The sequence below is a fragment of the Bidens hawaiensis genome, unplaced genomic scaffold, assembly GCF_021521415.1.
Source record: "Bidens hawaiensis isolate Kalapana, Puna unplaced genomic scaffold, B.hawaiensis_p1.1 tig00001960_1, whole genome shotgun sequence".
NCBI classification, from domain to species: Eukaryota; Viridiplantae; Streptophyta; class Magnoliopsida; order Asterales; family Asteraceae; genus Bidens; species Bidens hawaiensis.
The window spans coordinates 3,169,439-3,190,824 of NW_027491108.1; the positions used below are offsets into that span (position 1 = coordinate 3,169,439).

Consider the following 21,386-nt stretch of genomic DNA (forward strand, 5'->3'; position numbering starts at 1 on the left):
AACCGTAACGAGCACGTTCACTAATCAATTACCTGTCACGACTAAATTAGTTCCATGCCCCGTAATCAACGTCCACGAGTAATTCATAAGTCCTTTAGTCGCGACGAGTAGATTATAAGGTTAAACTAGTCGCGAGGAGTAGATTATAAGGTTAAACTATTCGCGACGTGTTAAACTACTAATAAACTACTTGTGTAGGGTAGGTATGGGCAAATTTGGTACTGGTAACAGTTGATACCGATACTGTACCGGTACCGAAATCGGTACCAAAGTTTTGAGTTTCGGTATCGGGACCAGGACCGGTACCGGTATTTCCCAATTTTTTTACCTTTGGTAACGGTACCAAAAATTGGTGATTTTCGGGACCGGGACCGGTCGGTACTGGTACGGTCCCGATCTCATCCCTAGTGTATGGAATGTAAACCAGGTAAACTAGTCGTCGCGACTAAAGGATTTATAAATAACTCGTGGGCGTTGATTACGAGGCATGAAACTTATTTAGTCGTTACGAGTAAATGATCAGTGAACTTGCTTGTTACGTTCAGTTTAAGGACACGTGACAACTTTTAATTGGTTTTAAAAACTACTCGTCACAACTAGTTTATAATACTTATTTCTGGAATTCTTTTACAAATAATACCTATAACTAGAATTTTGTTTTCATAAATACTTATTTTGGTAATTTTTCCGAAAATAATTACTTTGATTAAACAATTGGATATGGTTAATGCTTAAAATTAATACTAAAATGTTTAAGAAGGTTTATAAAATGGCTCCAAACCATAGAGGAATGCCAACTACTATATAAATGAATCAATCATTAAAATTTTGCTTTCTAAAAACTCAACTACTATTATAATTAGACTATGCACTATGGACGCGGTGGATGGGATGATGAGGGCGCGGTGGGCGCCAAACACCGCCGCGGGGCGCCGTCGGTGGGGCCGCAGAAGGGGTTCCAGTGGTCGTGAAGATGGTCGCGGAAAGGGCGCTCTCTCTCTCCTCTCTCACATACACACACATATATATATATATTGGGGCGCTCAAGGGGCATTAACCATAACGGGACGGGCTTCGATGTCCCGTTTTTTACGAGGCGATGACGTGACGTTGACGTGACCCCGTGAAGGGTTTCGATGCCCCTCACCATAGCATTCAGCCTTATAACTAATAAGGATCTAATTAAATTAGGACAAACAAAGTCTTAATAATCCCAACAATATGACGAACAACAGCACAACACTCTTACTTTTCACTATTGTTGCCAATAGTAAATATCATTATCGAAAAAGTAACTAAGCATTTATTTGATTTTATTAAAAGTAGTTACACAACAATTTATCAAATTTTGATTATAAAAAAAACCAATTGTTCATTATTTGCACATAAAGTTACTTTTCCTTCAAACAGCATTGCCCAAAACTAGATGTTAGAATTCTCACTCAGCATCACATCCTATTATTATCAAACACATCATAGCTTAAATTATTAAAATCTAACTTATTATAGATAATTAAAAATCCAATTTATCTTTAAGCTAAATGTTATATAAAGATGAATTAGCAAAGTAAAAAACCAAATTTGTAATATTTGGTTAAAAATGAAAAAAAATGAGGAAAAGAATATTCTAGAAAAAATACCTTTTTTCTTTCTATATATGAAGATAAAAAAAAAATAAATAAATAAAGTTAAGACATTAAGACTAAAAAAGGAAAAAATTGAGGAAAATACCCACCAACTTCTGCTTCCTGGTCAGAGAAATTCTTGGAGGAAACGCTATTCCTTTATAGAAAAACCAATGATATTTTAACCTGTTTATTTTAATATCATAAGACAAAGAATTACACACGTTTTTACCAAAACCCAATTAAATCCCTTTAATACTCTCTCTAAAGATCAAATATAACCATGAGTAACGGTTGTTTTTAACCCTATGTCTACTGTATGTAATTATTCACGTCAACATATCAACCTATTTAATTAAACAACATGACCTATTAACCCATTTTCTTACATACTATCATTCTGGTTAACGCATTTATAAACTTGATTGTGTTACACTAAAATGCATTCTGATAGAACGATGTAACCGGTTAACCTGCCAGTGCCACAACCTATAATAATATGATTAACATACTTACCTATAGCATGGTAGATAGTGAAAGGTTACATAAGTTTTTCAATTACAAATTCTTACAGTTAAAAAATGTTATAGTATCCCCCAATTTACCGACATGATAATGAAGAATCATCAACTTAAATATTTGCACCTATTCCCAATGTAAGCATGCTTGGAGAAATAATACCAAAAAAAAAGTAACACACAAAAAACCATTACAAGATGGGAAAATCTGTTTCCTGTTCTTCAAAATCTAACTTAAATAAAATAAAAAAAGAAAAAAAAAACAATAAAAATTCAAATCCCCCAAACACCCCAAATCCTTTCCCCTATAAAACTTACAAATTTTCTCACCGATCCTTTCTCCGATGATGACGTGGCACTAATCAATCCATCTTGACCGTCACCTTCATCGTCATCATTGTTGACCATATTTTCCTCCTCTTGCGGCGGCGCGTGAGCTACTTCCTCCACAACACTCGGCGGCGCGTGAGAAGAATCTGGAGTTGGAGAAACTTTATTCTTCTTTCTATCCTTCTTATTCTTTTTGTTACTATTATTATTATTGTTGTTGTTAATCAATCCATCCTCATAAGCATCAATGATTTCATGAATCAGCTGGCGGTTTGGTGAGCCATCCCACCGGACCCAGTAACTAGTGTAACATGAAAAGCAGTAGCAGTTGAACCTCGGAGGGTGGCTTCCGCCGGCTCCGGTGTTGCCGGAGAAGTTTTTAGCGACGGTGTTGTTGGTGGTTAAGGAGCATGAGAGAAGGTAAGCTAAGACTTCTTTGTCCTCCGGTGACAAGGAGGCGGCGAGGGTGGCGATGGCTAACGGTAAGAGAGATAGGTGGTCGGTGGTGGTCGGTGGTGGTGACGGGTGGATTTTGCCTTTATTGTGGTTGTAGAGTTTCCTCATTTGTGAAGGGTGCGGTGGATTCTTTGAAAAGAATTTGTGGTCAGATGGAGATGGAGGAGGAAGCATTTAATCAAAAGGTGAGGTCATATAATGTAGGGGTATTATTGGGATAAACAATTTAAGTGCTGACGTCAGACTCTTCATTACTTAGTATTTAAATTTTAAATTAGTTACACCTCGGCCTGTCTAGTTTATCCTATGTCTTGCGGGAGGTGTGGGTTGTGAGATGTGAAAAAAAATACATTAAGCATGCAAGTTTACAACAACAATCATACATGGTAACACAATATATATATATATATCAAAGCTATTAACAAGATGAAAATAGTTATTGCTTACAGAAAGACCCACACATCCAAAATCATACAAGAACAAGGGATGGTTCAAAGAAACATAGAAGCATCCTTCGTTTAGTTTATGAAAAGCTCTCAGCACAATCTCAAACCCAAAATATGACGTATTCAATTTTATGTTTTCCACATGATGTTGAGTTTAGTCAATATTATATCAGTGGAAGAAAATGGGCTATTGAGACCATTCTATAGTTAGATTTTAGATCTTGATTCTTATTAGAAGTGCCAAATTCTAGGTGTGCTCAATTTCATACAAATATGGCAGACCAACAAACATGGAGTCGGGCATGGAAAACATAGAGGTAGGTGTGTTTCTGACCAACAAACATGGAGGTAGGGGGTTAGGAGATTGTTAACTGTTTCTAGGTAGGTGTGTTTCTGAAAAGTGAACACAAATAGGTAGTTTGTTTCTTGAAAACTTCCACCGTGGAAACCCAGTAAAGCTTATTAAAAAAGCTAAACCTTCTATTAACGAACGAGCTCGTCGAACTTCCACTGTGGAAACCCAGTGCCGATCTAACTTCGATTGCCAAACCCTAATCTTGAAAATTCAAATCATCATCGATTAAGTGAACTGGAGGAACAACCATATGAGAATTTTGTTATATTCAAATGGGTAATAACCAAAATCCGAGCCTTTTGCCTGCATCTCTTGATTTGATCAAATCTTTTTTTCTGGCAGGTAGTTCATCAACGACGACGGGGAATAATAACTCTTCCGGCATGCAATTTCATCATTGCTTTCCACAATTGGAGCTAATTTCAAGACCCAATAACAGAATCTAGATGTGAAACTTTCTATTCAGCATTTCATGATTTGATTCCCCCACCACCAGTCTATACAATTACAAGGTATATGTACTTTGACGGAGCTCTAGTTGGTTGTGAAACAATGGGTTTTGTGGATTTGTGTTTAGTTCGCCAGCGATGCAAATGATGGCGTTTATGCAGCCGGTGTACGGTCATCCAAACAAATAGAGTGAGGGAGAGTTTGAGAGAGATAAATTAATCTTTTATATATATATATATATATATAATTTTAATATTAAAATGTTTAAAAGTATCACTGACTTAACGGACAAAATAGACAGTGCTAGAAAAAAAGATACTAAAATTGTAAGTTTTAGAAAACTGAAGTTGGCATTTGCAATAAATTCAAAAACGATACTAAAGTTGCGTAACTGAACAAATCACGTGTATAAAAATAGATAATTATAGAGAAGATATTGAGATATACTATTCATTTTCTATGCATCTTTTTCATACTTTTGTAAGTTGATTTGATTGTAAGGAGGAGAAAAAATAATTAAAAAAAAATTAGTAAAAAGTATTATTTATGTAGATATAGAGAATGAAATGCGGAAAGCTTTTAGATGGGAGTCAAATTTTATAAACAAATGTTTTTTTAGTTAAGATAGTGAAGAAGAAGTTGATCTTAATTTTTTTTTTTTTTACTTGTTGAAAATGTCAAGGTAAATTGTTCAAATTTGATTGATTTTATCATATACTAAAACAAAATATAATAATTACAATTTTTGTTTCGTATACACTACAACTTATATATTTACTTTGACTTCCTTTTTTAGTTTGAATACCTCCTAAGACAAGGAAACCAAGTTTTATTAAACTTAGAGATGACCAGTTAACAAGTCATACCATGCGTAATTGTTGGATTATTTACAAAATACCAAACTCCATTGATAACCATTGTGGGATAAAAGTTTGGTAATAATTGTTTTATATAGTTCATCAATGACTATTATCTAGGATGTTTTAAGACTAAACAATATATGTTTTTAAAAAGTTTAATTGGATAGGAGATATTGTATTAAAATATCACATGATATATATTTATCAATTATGTACGGTGAGTAATAGTATTTATTTACACACCATGTGTGATTTCTAATTATTTAATTACAAACAAAGTTTTTGAGAAGATAATCGAATTAAAATGCCATTGTTAAATAAGCAACTATTCGTTGTCATTTACTAAATTTATGTAAGCCCAACTTAATTACAATTTTCTCCCTTCTTTTAACCTTTAACCTCTTCGTAATATATAAATAAATAAATTTGATTTTAATTATTCAAACTATGACACACTGGTCGATAATAATTTATACTTACAATTTGACTAATAAAAAATCTTAATGTTTACTGTTGTTGGCAAAAGCAATCTCATTAGCATAATTCGTAGATTTTACACTCACTTTACATTTGATTATACTCGATTTCGCTTGTAGATTTAAGCATTTCGCTCAACACTCAATTAAGTGTTGATTTTTATAGGTCATGTTTAAAAAAACATGTTTTCTTGATTTTTAATCAGAGTAAAACTAAAATACTATACGGATTATGATAACATAAAATATACCAAATTGGCAAACTTAATTATGCTTTTTTGAACATGACCTATTTTTCTTTGGGGAACATATTCGTATTCCAGTTTTTTGCTTGATACTTTAAAGTAACTGGAGCTATTTGTTTGTAATAATGTACTAAAAGTGATTAAAATAACTAAATATAGTACGAATACATGTAAATGTTATCCGGCTAAGGGTGTGTTTGAATCCAATGAATAAACTTAGGAATAATATCATAAATAATTTAATATATATACTATTTATTTTTCCTGAAAAAAAAACACTTTTATCATATTTTAATATATTATAATATGTAGTCATGCATGTTAGTTGCTATATCACACTATCACACTCTCTAAACTTATATAAACGAACCTTAAACTAGTCCAAATTTAATGAAGTGAGATCATAATCTTATTTTGATCGATTTAGCGGTAACAAATCATTACTTTAAATATTATTTATAAGTATATTTATTTTAAACGACTTAAAGACTTCATACAACACAATGAGATTGCTGGACTTCTTCGTGTTATTTATTTATATTTTTGAGATTTTTGTCATAAGAAATAGAAAGCTATGCTACTTTTTTATTATATTAACCCTAAAACTTAACTACTGCAATTAAGCATAAAAGTTGAAAAGTTTAACACATATGAACAACAAGAAGTCAACAACAACAACGACAAATTTAATTAGTAATAGATGTATAGTTTTGTGTTTAATTGAACTAAAAGCCTGAAAACTCAATTTTTAAGTTTTAAAAAATGTTTGATTCAAGTCTTTTTGGTTTTTATAACATGTTCGGTTTTTTCGGTTTTACCATTTGTGTTTAAAAATTTTGGGTTAAAAAAATAGCCCAAAGTAATGAATGTGGGCTTAATCAATTTTTTTTTGTTTAATTAATGATTAACTTATTACACAACTGACTAAAATCGTCTTTTAATAAAACATAAAACTAAATCATCGTATTTTATTGAATTCGATTATTTCAATTTCATGCACTCATCTAGTTTATAAAAATAATTGTGCGCAAGGTCCTATTTATAATTTTGTAATGCATATCTGTAATTCCTTGAAAGTAGATCATTCGATTAACTAAACTGGAAACCGTTAGTCTCCTGATTTGATTATGAGTTAACTTAAAACTAGACATAAATGAACGAGTCTACTTAAATCGATAAAAACGTGCAAAAACCAACAAAGGAAATGGAGGCCCAACTTTAAGCATGATAAAATAGTACACTACTAATCATGCAACAATAATTTTAGTGGTAGGAAGTGTGACCCAACTTTAGAGTGCCGATTTGGAGCCTATAAATATGCAAAATATTTGTTATTTATTCATTAACATAGTTTAAATGATTTAATAAACATTGAAAAAATAAAGTAACTTTTGTAGAATTATTTTAATGGAAGTTACAAAATCAAATGAGTCCCGAATGAAAACGTCAAACATTATAGTGCAAGATTAACTATTAAAGGCTATACTCAAAAGGGAGTATTATTAGAAAAGCAGGAAACCTTCTCATCTGTATTACAGAAGGGTCCCTTTAGTATTGGAATGATATTAGTAGATTGATGTCAAGATTTTCCTAAGTGGTTACCTACATAAAGACGTGCTCATAATAAATAAAAAAAGACAATAATAAATAAAAAAGACACAATATATCGTAAAATATAACACAATGCCGAACAAAATATAACACAATATCAAGAAAAAAAAACACAATGTCAAGAAAAAGAAAGACACAACAATAATGGAAAAAAAAACACACACACACAATGATCTTTTTTCCTCAACGTTGTTTCTTCTTTTATTTCTACTGAGAACGAGGAAGATAGTGGAAACATTTTTGTGTTTTACTTTTTTTATTTTTATTTTTTTTTTAATTTTGAGTAATGATTTTTTAATATTAATTTTTTATTATATTTTTGAGGGTTTTTTTATAACTACAAATCCTTTTAATTTTTCTCATTTGTCTTTTTATTTATAGCATAACTTTACCGTAGTATTATATACGGATACCAATATGAAACCACATTATATGACAAAGAAAAGGATAGCAAATTAATGGTCAAAATTTATAGGTCGACGTAATAACAGACAATATTTAGATCACTATAAAGAATTAGAAGATACAACTTTAGCCGATTGATGTAAAAGGTTAAATGAGCCGCGTTTATTTAAATAAAAAAATTGAAGGCCTCAAATTAGTCAAAAGTTAATTAAGTTTGATTTTCATTAGAATGTAGATGATACAAATGCAACTCAATATAGTGCAAAAAACTTAAAAAAAATCCTGTGCTTTGTCTTTGGGTTAGTGATTAGTTTGATCACTCGTACTAGTTTAGTTTTATGGTTTAGAATTTAGATGGTTAGCCTATTTTTTGTTCGTACCTTATTTGGTAGTTTTCTCCTTGTGGGACACATCTAGAGGTGGGTGCGAAATAGGAGCATGTAGGTCGGTTTTAATGGATTTTTGAATCAAACTCAACAAAAAATCAAAATTTGTGGTTTTTTTAAAAGTCGTTTGGCTTTAGTTATACCTATTGATCCTCCTCCTCCGACGTTTTCGTCCAAACTTCACCATTAGCCATAACCTGTTGGCATCGGCAAAACAAACTCCAGCAGATGTTGTACGCCGAATCTAAGTGTGCAAACACATTATCTCAATACCAACATAGAAATTCTTGTTTAAATTACTACATATCAGGGTTTCAAAATTTTGAATATACCGACCATTATGTAATGTCCCAATATCTACATAGAAAATGGTATGCCACCTAATATTATTTGATGTGAGTATTCGACTAGAAGATTTTGATTCCAACTTTCAAAAGAATGAGAAAAAAATTCGTAAATGTGTAAAAAATCAAATCGATCATTGGGAACACAGATGAAAGAATTGAAAATGGAAAATTCTTAAAATATGTATTTAAAAAAAACAAGTTTCTAACTTTAGATATCGTTTGCAAAAATCACATCTCATTAGTAGAAGGATAGTGAAGGTTGTTGGTGAGGTCGGCATCACATAATCAACATGCCATTAAGTTTGTGGATTGCATTGGCTTCACATAGCATAACCCGAAAAGGCTGGTGACATGATCAAAGAACAACTACGATTTAGAAAAAAACAAGAAACAACTGATAGCTTTGGTTCTATCCTTAAAAAACAGCTTTCAATGCATAACTTCAATATTAAATTTTTAAGACTTGAACTTACGACCTTTTAGGTGCTTAAGATATTTTGTCTTTGCCACTATGTCACCAACCCTAAGACAAAATTATAGAAAATATTTAAGTTAGCATTATTTTGGTCTATTTATATATAATATTTAAATATTAACTATTTATAAAATTTAACAAAAGTTACCCAAAAAAAAGTATGCCTTATGTAATTCGTTGAGATTATACGGTCGTAAAAAAGTTGCAGCTCACCCATATCCATCCACATATAGCTTATTAATAATAGCAATATTATGTACGCGAGCCCATATGAAACCACGGCTTATGTTAAAATAAAAGTAAACAGAAAATTAGAAGTGTGAGAAGTAATCTAGTCAATTGATCTTAGATATAAATGGTCAGACTGGTCGCTATGGGGGCGTGGAAGGGAGGGGGGGGGGCCGGTGGGCTTCAAACACCGCCCGGGGGGGGGGGGGAAGAGGTGGAGGGGACGATAGGCGCGGAAGGGAGGTGAGAGGTGGAGGGGACGGTGGGGGGGCACAATTTGTAGCCGTTTTAAAAAAAAAATTTAACATTTCTATATAAATTCAAACTTTTTCCTCAATTTTACTCAAACAACTTTCATATTCACACCAAATTTAACCATCTTCACAACAAATCATGAATCCTAACTCAAACTCGAACCCGAACACGAGCTCAAGCTCAACACCGAACCCAAACCCGAACCCGAATCAAAACCCATGGGATCCGAGTTGTATGTGGTGGGCTAGTTTGCTCGCAAATAACGTCGACCTTAGCAACCCGTTCTATGCAAACCAATAACGACCGACGATTCCTCCACCCATGCCATCGTTTACCCCCGATATATTCTTTCGGGCGTCAATGCCGTATACGTCCTCGCAAGTACCACAAACCCAATACCCGAAACGCAAGTATCCAAAATGCAAATCCGGCGTCCGAAAAGAAGTCATAAAAAAAAAGAACCAGGGGGGGGGCACAATTTGTAGCCGTTTTAAAAAAAAAAAATTAACATTTCTATATAAATTCAAACTTTTTTCTCAATTTTACTCAAACAACTTTCATATTCACACCAAATTTAACCATCTTCACACCAAATCATGAATCCTAACTCAAACCCGAACCCGAACACGAGCTCAAGCTCAACACCGAACCCAAACCCGAACCCGAATCAAAACCCATGGGATCCGAGTTGTATGTGGTGGGCTAGTTTGCTCGCAAATAACGTCGACCTTAGCAACCCGTTCTATGCAAACCAACAATGACCGACGATTCCTCCACCCATGCCATCGTTTACCCCCGATATGTTCTTTCGGGCGCCAATGCCGTATACGTCCTCGCAAGTACCACAAACCCAATACCCGAAACGCAAGTATCCGAAATGCAAATCCGGTGTCCGAAAAGAAGTCATAAAAAAAAGAACCAGGGGGGGTCACAATTTGTAGCCGTTTTAAAAAAAAAAAATTTAACATTTCTATATAAATTCAAACTTTTTTCTCAATTTTACTCAAACAACTTTCATATTCACATCAAATTTAACCATCTTCACACCAAATCATGAATCCTAACTCAAACCCGAACCCGAACACGAGCTCAAGCTCAACACCGAACCCAAACCCGAACCCGAATCAAAACCCATGGGATCCGAGTTGTATGTGGTGGGCTAGTTTGCTCGCAAATAACGTCGACCTTGGCAACCCGTTCTATGCAAACCAACAATGACCGACGATTCCTCCACCCATGCCATCGTTTACCTCCGATATGTTCTTTCGGGCGCCAATGCCGTATACGTCCTCGCAAGTACCACAAACCCAATACCCGAAACGCAAGTATCCGAAATGCAAATCCGGCGTCCGAAAAGAAGTCATAAAAAAAAAGAACCAGGGTGACGTTCGAACAACCGAAAAGAGCGAACGACAAATGTGGGAAGCGGACGAGGTAATGGCGTTAGCGTTAGCGTGGATCGACTCTTCCGAATACTCGATTCAAGGTATATTATAAAAATATTTATATGTTTTCCATGTTATATTTTTTTGTTTACTAATATTAAGCTTTTATATGTATCGAAGGTGACGGAAAACATTCGCCGGAGTTTTGGGTACAAATACGCACCAAGTTCTTTGCTTTAATGGGTAAGGAGAGTATCACGGGAATGATTCCGTCTACAACAAATGGAAGTCATTACGCACACAAATAACCGACTTCACAGCCGTTCACACCCGCGTGAAGAACAACAGAAAAAGCGGCATGAGCGATGCCGATGTGTTGGAGGCCTGCTTAAAACAATACAAAGCCCTTTATAATAAAGATTTTAGCATGTTGGATGTTTGGAGACAATGCATAAGCTCGCCAAAGTGGCATACGGTCCCGACATCATCACCACCGCGACTGTCCAAATGGTCAAAGACAACGTCTATTTCGGCCGATCAATCGCCATCGCAACCCATGTCCGATGGTCGTTGTCAAATTAATCTAAACGAGTTGGATCCGGAATTAATTTTTGACAAACCGGATGAGTTGCCACGGCCGGTAGGAAGAGATAAAGCCAAGGCGGCGGCTAGAGGTGGAGGATCTTCGTCCAGAACCACATCCTCTAAGAGTTCCGACACGAGCTCACATCTTGAAAACTTGGAGCGGAGGCTAGCCGAGATTGCCAACATTAAAAAACAAAGACAGGAGGGCCTCATGAAGATGCACGAAGAAAGAAAGGTGATGCTTGCGGAATACAAAGCGATCCACTTGGAGCGAACGAAACAAAAGGAACTCGAGCTCATCACAAAAGATCTATCGCATCTAGATCCTGTGTCGCGGGCGGTGATGGAAAAAAGAAGAGCAAAGATATTGGCCAAATATGCAAACGAGGACGACGACGACGACGAGCATTAGTTATATTTTTATTTGTAAGGTTTTTATTTTTATTTGTATTGGTGTTTTTATTTGCATAGTTTTTATTTTTATTTGTATTGGTTTATTGTTTTATAAAAAAAATAAAATAATAAAAGGTTGGGCTTCGAAGCCCCCTTTCTATAGAGGGGCATTATGCCCTGGGGCTTCGATGCCCCCAGTGCCCACATGGTGCTGACGTGGCGCTGTGGAGGGGCTTCAAAGCCCCCAACCATAGCACGCAGCCTCATGACTCATGAGTACAGTAAAATCTCTTATTTGTCCAGTCCCAACTTGAGGCCAATGCAAAATTGGATCACAAATAATAAAATAATAATATAACTTTTTTGATATCCTAGTATATATGTCGGTCCCAAAGAAACTATAAATTAATAATTATTAAAAGATTCTAAATTTTAAGATTGTCTAGAAAAAATTGAATCTATACGCACTTGTTTTTTTGTTGAACGTCAAATCTATATTAAGCTCGTCTTTAAATCTTCTCATTGCACATAAGAGTTGGGCCATTGTGTTCTCGTATTGCAACAGAAAGTTGTGAAAAGGTTTTTACTTATTCAAAAACAATGAGATCGGCAAATTCAATTAATTTGTGAATGACATTGCGCTTGGAAGTTTAAAGGTCATATGCAAAGTCTTTTGAAATTGATAAATTGTTAATTTATCGATATAGTAATATCTCGCAAAATTAATTAAAATATTTCGGTCCAACATTATTAATTTATAGAGGTTTTACTGTAGATAGTTTTATTTTAAACGAGTTGTATTTTTTAAATTAAAACAGTAACGGTCTAATTCATTTAAAAGTTGATCAAGTATTTTCCTAAATTCCGATCATGCATATAAAACTTACTACTTTATGGTACGTGGTTTCACTTTTAAGTGATGATCAACGATTTGCCTTTGTCTAAGTGGTTAGTTGATTAATGATGTTATTTAATTAGACTGTATGTTTAATTTAGTTTTATCAGGTTCCTCCTTTAACGTAACGGGATGGGATGGGATGGGATGGGATGGGATGGGATGGGATGGGATGGGCTTGGCTAGTCTGGGCTGGGCTGTACCGTTTTATCATTATTTAATTTATATTCCAGCTGCAACAATCTAGAAAAACCATCACTTTTAAGTACAAAGCAAACGATAATTCCTAAACAAACGAACATATTGTTATCGACACACGCCAACCCAAACAATGACAATTCACTTATAATTTGAAACCACAAGATGCAATTTCTTTTTTATGCACCATACATAACAGCCATGAATATGGCAAATCATATAAATATGGCACCAAACCACACTTTATAAATCCATCATTTCAAAGGTACTATAATAGCTTAGAAAGAACGGTTTTGAACAAATGCTTAGCAACGATATGGTTGGTTTTCTCGGTAGGGTGGAAAGAATCCCAGAAAACGTATTTGTTGGCATCTGAGCAGGTAAATGGATTATATTGATTGCACATATATCCCATCTCAAACATTCCCGTTGAACAACATGCCACCGCTGCTGACTCGAATCCTGTGTAAAATTCAACAATGATAACTATATTGTGAGCTCAGTTGAAAAGTTCTAGTTCTTAACTACTATTATTATTTAAAAAGACAAAATCCAAATCAAATATTTATGTTTTCTGGTGCAGGTAGAGATACTGCAATGTATACATGACTAAGAAGCTCGGGTGGAACTAGGGATCGTGGGGTCCGCCGACCCATCATAAAAGTTATTGTTTAAAAAATTGTATCACAAAAAGTGTCAAATCGTGTTGCATTGGTGGGCTTTGTGTTTAAATCATTTGATACGAACGCAACCGGTTAACAAACAAGTCAAACGGGTTGAAGTGTTATAACTTGTAAGCAAGTTTTAAATGTGCTAAATGAGTCGGCGCGCTATAACAATAGGTCTAACGGTTTCTACGTTGACCTGTAAACAAACAGTTTAAACAGATCAACCGAAACAGACCCCATTCAACTAAATGAATAAATCCAAACACGACCCATTTATTAAACAAGTTACATATAACAACCCAAACAGGTCGTGTAAGTAATTACGTGCATACCAAAGAGAGAAGAAATGATTACCAAAAGAAGACGGATTTTGAACAATTTGCTGTAAAATAGGATACGGGTTGGAAAACACGATCTTGCTCCCGGGAAACTCAGCATTTAACCGTTTGAGTAAACCACTCAACTTCAGATTAAACACCCTGGCCACTTTGTTATACTTAGCATTGCATTTTCTTCCATTTCCAGTTATGAAACTCGTGGTCCGCTCCAATGGTAAACAACCCATAGGAGGAAGACCCCCGAGTGAAAGTTTTCTTGCACCGAGGCCGTAGAGCTTCTTGATAAGAGACCCAGCAATGTTGACTAGAAAATTTTGATATTGGGTGATGTTGTATTGGGATCTCCTGCTGGAAAGTGTATAGTAGTTCTCTAGGAAGTCATTTGTGCCCATGCTTATAAGGTAGACTGCTTCTGATATAATGGTGTTGGCTTTTTTGACACCCAAATGGGCTCTTAATTTCTTTTGGTGTTGCTTGTAGTACTTTACTTCCTTCCATAGAGGTATCACTGACTGTATTTAAAAACAACCCATAAGTTTAGAGGATTAAAATTATGATGACCAATTTTTAAAACATTTTTTTATATATTTAGTGAATACATCTTAAATATATATATAAACGAAACTTTTAACGGCTCTCTGGTTGCTCCCTGTATTCTCTCAAGCCACCATATTGCTTTATTTGTAAAGGGAGGCTTGTTATGTATTTGACCCGAATTTAATATAAGTCTTGCCAAACCCAGATAACTCTTAAACATGTTATAACATCTTATAAAATATTTGAAAAAAAAAATACCTAGATTTGGTGAGACCCGTATATCTGGGTTTGGTGAAACCCATATCCGTGAATTTGAAAATAAAGATTAGTATGCAATGCCAAAATATTTGAAAATAAAAAAAATACCTAGATAACCTGCTATCCAGGTCAAATATTTAGGATTGAAACACTAAATAAAGGTTAAGTGACCTGAATAGACTAAAACTTTACACATTTGATTGGAACAAATCTGAAACTTTGTTACTATTTTAAGGAGTAATCATAATATTTTATGAGTGGTCTGATTAGAACAATTTCAAAATCTGATCACTATTCTATAGAGTAATCCCTTAGTAATAACTATTCTAAAAGAGAACTAAGTTTTGATATAAATACATGCTTTAAATATGCTAATGATTTTGTTAAGAAAAGCAGGTTAAGACTATTAAACTTACCGGAGCAAATTGGTAACAATAAGTAGGAAAAAAGAAGATTAAAAACTCTATAATAATCCCAAATTAGTAATAAAGTTAAGATTTTATAAATAGTAAAAGTCAACAAAAAAATTGAAAATTAAAACCTAAGAAAACATTAAACATTTAATGAGGTGATAAGACGTTGAAATAAAGGGTCTACCGCCTATTTGTATACTCTAACGTCCAATATAAATTAAGATGATATGGCACTTTAAATATAAATTCGACTAATCTAGACTTGTGTTAAATTTGTCAAAAAGGTAATGTATTATGCTCTTCACGGGTTAAAAGACAAAAAAACAATATATTAAATTAAAAAATTAGTAGGAGTGAGATGAAGTTAAATGGATTAAACCATACCTTTGATTTAGATTAAGTTAAAGAGAAAAAAATAAATGATGTAATGCTTATGTGAAAGAAAGAAAAATAAAGTATATCTCATGACCTTACTTTTATCATTATTAGTATTATTGTTATTTTTTTTAATATTAAGTCTAGTTAAAGCAAGTAAATATGTAATTATATCAAAATTTTGAGTTCCTATTAAATATTTTTCAATAATAAATCCACCGAAAATACAATAAATGTATTGGGAATTGGTCATATTGATTTTAATAAACAGCATATCTCATTTTGCAAATTGACTAAATTCGTTTGTAGCCCGAAATGCCTATTGCTTCAAAGGTTTTGAAATATATAGAAAAAAAAGTAACAACTTTTCTAAAAATAACAAACATTGAAAATTGTAAAATGTAATTAACAAATTATACAACTGGCCATTAATGCTACATTCATTGCAACATATATCTACACATGCATCACATCTAATATAGTTATATATGTTTTAAACTTTTAATATTCTAATTTTTCATAAAGTAATAACATTTATTATTAGGTAAATTAGCATAAAAATCCACATGGAGAAACTTACAAGTACATCAGATGTAACATTATCGTAACCGGTACCGGCAGAGGCAAAGCAAACGCCAACAGCGAAATCCGAAATATTGTATGCAGGATCCAAGTAAGCTGGCACAAACTTCCGGAGACCAAACGACTCGGACATAAAATCAGTTGGAACACGCCCGTTTGAGAATCTCCCGGTAGCCTTTCCACCAAAAAAATCACGACCATATGGATGAAAATTGCTTTTCAAAAGCGTTTCGATATGGTTGTTGTTACCGGCATCCACCGAAGAGTCACCGAACACGATCACTGCCGGGACCTTGGCTCCGGTGGTGCAGGTTTTGGGTTGTACCAACTTTGTATACTTGCGTTTTATAAGGCCCGAACATCACATTTTTACCATATAACATTCTCGTGGGGTTATAACTTATCAAGTTCATGTTTTTCTTCCATCATATACCCCGTTCTATCCTTCTATCGGTTTGCATGTCAAATTCGACCTAAAACTTAGCCTTTAAAACCAAAACTCACCTTTTGTTGGTCTCGGGTTCGGATTTGGACAAATCCGTGGAGATTGGTGGTGTTTCTTGTTGTTTTATGGTGTTTTCACCCAAGATTCTTCCTTCCTTTTGCTTGGATCCGAATCCGAATTGCTAAAGAGAAAGTGTGTGTTTTCTAGTGTGTGTGTTGTGTAAAGAAATGGTGAGAGGATGGGGAATGGCCTTATATAGGGAACCATGGGTCCCGCCATCCACCTCCATTCTAATCTTATCCAAATACAAACACGCACACAACCAAGCTAACGATACACCGATAATAATAAACTTTTCGTTATTTATAAATTCTCAAAATACGAATGTTACAAAAATCAAGTGTGAAAGAAGGGGGAGGGCTTAAAAGGAGCAACACATTTGTTGATTTTCTCTCTCCACATGCAAGGCACATGCCAAATTCCGCCATCATTTTAAAACATCCATAACTTTTTTTACGACGTTTTTATTGGAAAAAAAATTCATAATAATAATGAGTGTCTTTTTATCTTTTATAAGAGTACCATATTGTAATATAAAAATAAAAAAAAAATTAGTGGGTTTTTTACAAATTGTGTTTTACAAAATTGTGTTATACAACAGTATTTTTCATTGTATTTTTTTCATGGTATTTTTTCATTGTGTCATACAATTGTGTTTTTATTGTGTTTTTATTATTGTGTTTTTTTTTCATAGTGTTTTTTTCCATTGTGTTTTTCATAGTGTTTTCCATTGTGTTTTTTTGGACTTTTCCGGCAAGGTGGTGGCGGTGGGTGACGGTTGTGGTGGCGGTGGGCGGTGGGGTGGTGGTGGTTGTAGGATATAATTAAAGATGTAAGTGGGTTTTGAGATTAAAGTAAGTGGGTTTTGATATTTAAGTGTTGACTAAAATACCCTCCTTTCTAGCCTTCTTAGGAAAATCAAACTTCTTATTTGAACCTAACCATATATATATATATATATGTATATATATATATGGTTAGGTTAAAATAAAAACCCACTTGAGTTGTGAAAACTCTAGAAACTCATTCTCAGCCACATGTTTTTAATTAAAAATTAAATCTTGTGGTTCACAATTAAAGTTAATAAAAAATGTAAACATAAATATGACTTTTTCTCTCTCCTAAAAACATATAAAAAAATTAGTAAAAAAATGTTAAAAAATAGCAAAACAATTTTTTTTAATGTTTCGATGTTTTATATTAAATGTTACAACATATATTACATGTAACAAAAAAAAACGATGTTACATAGGGTTTTCGCGGGTTTTCACAACTCAAGTGGGTTTTCATTCTATACTTTGCCTATATATATTTGAAAGTCCATAATCTAATTAATTTTTGTTTTATTATATCTTAAAAACATTTAATTTTGGAGAATGCATGTAAAAAAATAAATTTAATTTTAACGTTATTTCTTAGTTTTGTTTAAAAACAACTTAGTTAATTTGTTTACTTAAAAAACATTAATTGGTTTGATTTTTTAATTTATATTATGTTTTTTTAATCTAAAAATATTTTATTTAATATAATTAAAGAAAAAAAGTTAAATGATTGAAAGATGCATTAAGATGGTTGTAAGGGTTGAAATATGGATTGAGATGTTTAGGGATGGAATGATGCATGTGACGCTAATGTAAATATTAAGAGAGAGTGTGAAAAATAATGAGAAATGGTTAGAGAAGTCGAATGGTGTGCCACCACAATGATGAGAAGATGTTGATATTTGGGCATCTATTTATAGTGAAGTCAGGATTGCGTATTAACATTTGTGCATGCATGGTGACATCATTACTAGAAAATGGGGAATTTGCCTCATTTCGGTTGCAAATCAGTCGCAAAACCCTTCATAATATTATTGTGAGCACTTTTGCGACGAGGAGTTATTTTGTGGACGCTTTTTTCTTATATTGTGACCACTTTTGCGACGAGGAGTTATTTTGTGAACACTTTTTTCGCCGTGAGCATTGTGACCGGATTGCAACGGTCACTAAGTTCCGCGACCTAGTTGACTACTGACTTTTGGGACCACAATGCGACTTCTTTGTTTGGGGGGCAAGGCTGCGACTGCCACTTTTGTTTTCTTTCACATATCGACTACATATTTTTTATAAAAGTACGCTCTTTAGAAAACAAAATTACCACGCTTTTCTAAGCTATAGACCACTAGAAAAATCTTATCTTTCTTATCAAAATTCCTACATTTCAGACGACTTAAGAAAAATTTGTCAAAACAAATTTTAGACGAGTTAAATAAAGATTGTACGGATTCTGTTATAGCTTTTCACTAAAATTGTAAAAATGCGATTTTCGTTGAAAATTGTGTTGCAACAATGTTCCAACACGAAAAATACACGCTTTATAAATCATGTTTGTTATCGAAAAGCATTATGAATGTAACTATTTGTATTATCCACATCATCATACTTTTGTTTGAAAGTTGTATCAAATTAGGTAAATAAATAAATAAAAAGGTAGTTTTATTTTAATAAACTATTACTTAAATATATATAAAATAAGTGATGATTTGAATAATGAGGGAAATAGATACATGATGATTTGGATAGTAAGGTGGATAGTTGGTGTTCACCTTTTCCGTTATGAATCAGTACACACAAGACATACATACAATAAATAAATAAGTAGCTGGTGTAAATTAAACAGAAGACAAGGTGGAAAAAGATGCTTTTTCCACTTGATTTTTTATTCATACTAGCTTGTATTACATACCATGTACCGTTTTATTTATATATAGTCTACTGAAATACATGGATTAGTACGCTCTCGCACTAGTTACCACCTCCCATCTACGGGTGAGCAGTAGCACTAGCTTGTTTCTCCATGACAACTTTGGCTTCTTCGGCTGAATGGCAACATCGTTGACAACCGTAAGGTCCACGGTTACAGCATCCGTAATGACATCCACCGCCCCAGTGTCCACCACCACCACCTCCACCCCAGTTTCCTCCACCACCACCGCCAGCTGGTTCTACCTTATCTTGTTTTTCAGCAAAAGCTTTGGCTTCTTCGGCTGAATGGCAACATCGCTGACAACCGTAAGGTCCCCGGCTACAGCATCCATAATGACATCCACCGCCACCACCGCCGCCACCCCAATGTCCACCGCCTCCACCATCGCCGCCAGCTGGTTCAACCTTATCAGTAGCTTCTGTATAAAGTCGGTAAAAGAAAACATATGTTAGCCTAGTATATATCAGGAAGCTAGTGCACCTTTTCAAAATATGTTTTATTTATGATTCGAGTGGTATAAATAACTTTCAGGTCATCCTATAGCAACACCATCCCAATCGAATATCACACGATATCACACCATCAAACGCCCGTTCACAATACATTAATACGACCGTTTTGATAAAATAAAATAGAATCACACTTTTAAAAATTATTGGGCAGAGCGCCAATTTAAACAAATATACGAATAACGATAAACAGTCATAAAGTTTAAAAGTTTTTGTAAACGGCTATCGACCTTTTTTCGTACAGCTGTTTAAAATGTCATGGCGGTGCGAGTTTGAACAAATATACGGATGACCATAAACAGTCAAACTTTAAAAATTTTTGTCAAACGATCGCCGACTTTTATCTGAACAACTGTTTATAATGTTGTGGTGGTGTGTATATAGACGACCCCAATTATTATAATGTAAGAATACTAACTCTCTGAAGTCTCGTCGGCCAAAGAGTAGGAAACGAGAAGAACAAGAAGTGCAAAAACCAAACACAAGTTCATCTTCATTTTGTTTTGTTTTGTAAGGATGTGAGAAAACCGAGTATTTGGGCTTGTATTTATAGTGAACGTCAGTGCATGCATGCATGGTGGATAAAGTTGAATATTGTTATTTTTAGTCAAACTGTCATAGTATAATATTTATATATGAATTTAGTTTTTGGATAAATGAGCATGCATGCATACGATAACTCGTGTCTGGACTAAGGTTGTTGCAGGTGTCTTGATATGATGGCACGTTGAAACTGAGGGGAAAGTACGTGATCAAACGTTACTTGGTAGTCAAACTTTGCGTTCGTAATTATCGTCTCGAATTGTGAATTTTGCACCTTGGGTGTTGGTGTGAACTCCACGTTAAACTATAGATTGTATGATCAATGTATGGATAGAATTATAGATAAGTGAAAGGATTAAAGAACACGTACGAAATTTTGTGTTGGTTTTCTTTTTTCCAAATGCATTGCATCCTTCTAAATTTGTGAAGATAACCTGATGAGATTTGAAAGTATGACACGGTTGGAAATTAATTGGATCATGTGTTGGATCAGAACGTACACTTAAATATTCACATATATAACACAAATTGTAAACAAGAGAGATGAAGCCAAAGGTTGCTCTTTTTATTAATAGTAAACTTGTAAATTTCAAATACAAAAGGAAATTCACGAATAAATAAACTGGTTTGTCAAACAAACTAGACGTGAATATAAGAAAGCTAAAGACTAGCAGGAAAACAAATTAATCAAGAAGACTTGACCAACTACTCCGTTATTTGAAATTCAAATGGACTTTTATCCTTTCTTTTTAGTCTACTCCTAAACTATTACACCCTTTTTCGTTATTCATTAGCCAGAGGGCGAGGACTTGAACCATCACCTTTTAAAAAGGATAAACCTTATTTAGCACCTTGATACTAGGCCGAAGGTCTTTTGGTAAATCAAATGAACTTATCTGACTTGCAATCTTCAGTTGACCCGAATCCATGATCGATGACCCATTAGTTTAAATTATCTTCAACACCCTCTCGTAATTCACACTATT

The 21,386-nt window shown here is 33.9% G+C and overlaps 2 protein-coding genes across 2 annotated transcripts; both read right to left on the minus strand.

Moving 5' to 3' along the window:
• Nucleotides 1–2,407: 2,407 nt before the first annotated feature.
• Nucleotides 2,408–3,078, minus strand: LOC143601027 (uncharacterized). Its single transcript, XM_077078544.1, has one exon. It carries the CDS (start codon nucleotides 3,035–3,037, stop codon nucleotides 2,417–2,419), a length of 621 nt encoding a protein of 206 aa, XP_076934659.1. The 5' UTR covers nucleotides 3,038–3,078; the 3' UTR covers nucleotides 2,408–2,416.
• A 10,085-nt stretch (nucleotides 3,079–13,163) lies between these two features.
• On the minus strand, nucleotides 13,164–19,679 carry LOC143602428 (GDSL esterase/lipase At2g04570-like). The gene is made up of 5 exons (XM_077079537.1): nucleotides 19,591–19,679; nucleotides 17,673–17,721; nucleotides 16,094–16,423; nucleotides 13,947–14,442; nucleotides 13,164–13,386 (listed from the first exon to the last, which is right to left on the minus strand). Exons 1-5 carry the CDS (start codon nucleotides 19,677–19,679, stop codon nucleotides 13,193–13,195), a joined length of 1,158 nt encoding a protein of 385 aa, XP_076935652.1. The 3' UTR covers nucleotides 13,164–13,192.
• Nucleotides 19,680–21,386: the final 1,707 nt, after the last annotated feature.

What these genes read in the sequence shown, in the direction of transcription:
- LOC143601027 (XM_077078544.1), bottom strand. Translation starts at nt 3,037, where the DNA reads ATGAGGAAACTCTACAACCACAATAAAGGCAAAATCCACCCGTCACCA.
- LOC143602428 (XM_077079537.1), bottom strand. Translation starts at nt 19,679, where the DNA reads ATGGATGCTGTAGCCGGGGACCTTACGGTTGTCAGCGATGTTGCCATT. An exon ending in ATGTTACATCTGATGTACTT is followed by an intron (nt 14,443 to 16,093) that starts GTAAGTTTCTCC and finishes TTTTAAATACAG; the next exon opens with TCAGTGATACCTCTATGGAA. An exon ending in TCAAAATCCGTCTTCTTTTG is followed by an intron (nt 13,387 to 13,946) that starts GTAATCATTTCT and finishes AATTTTACACAG; the next exon opens with GATTCGAGTCAGCAGCGGTG.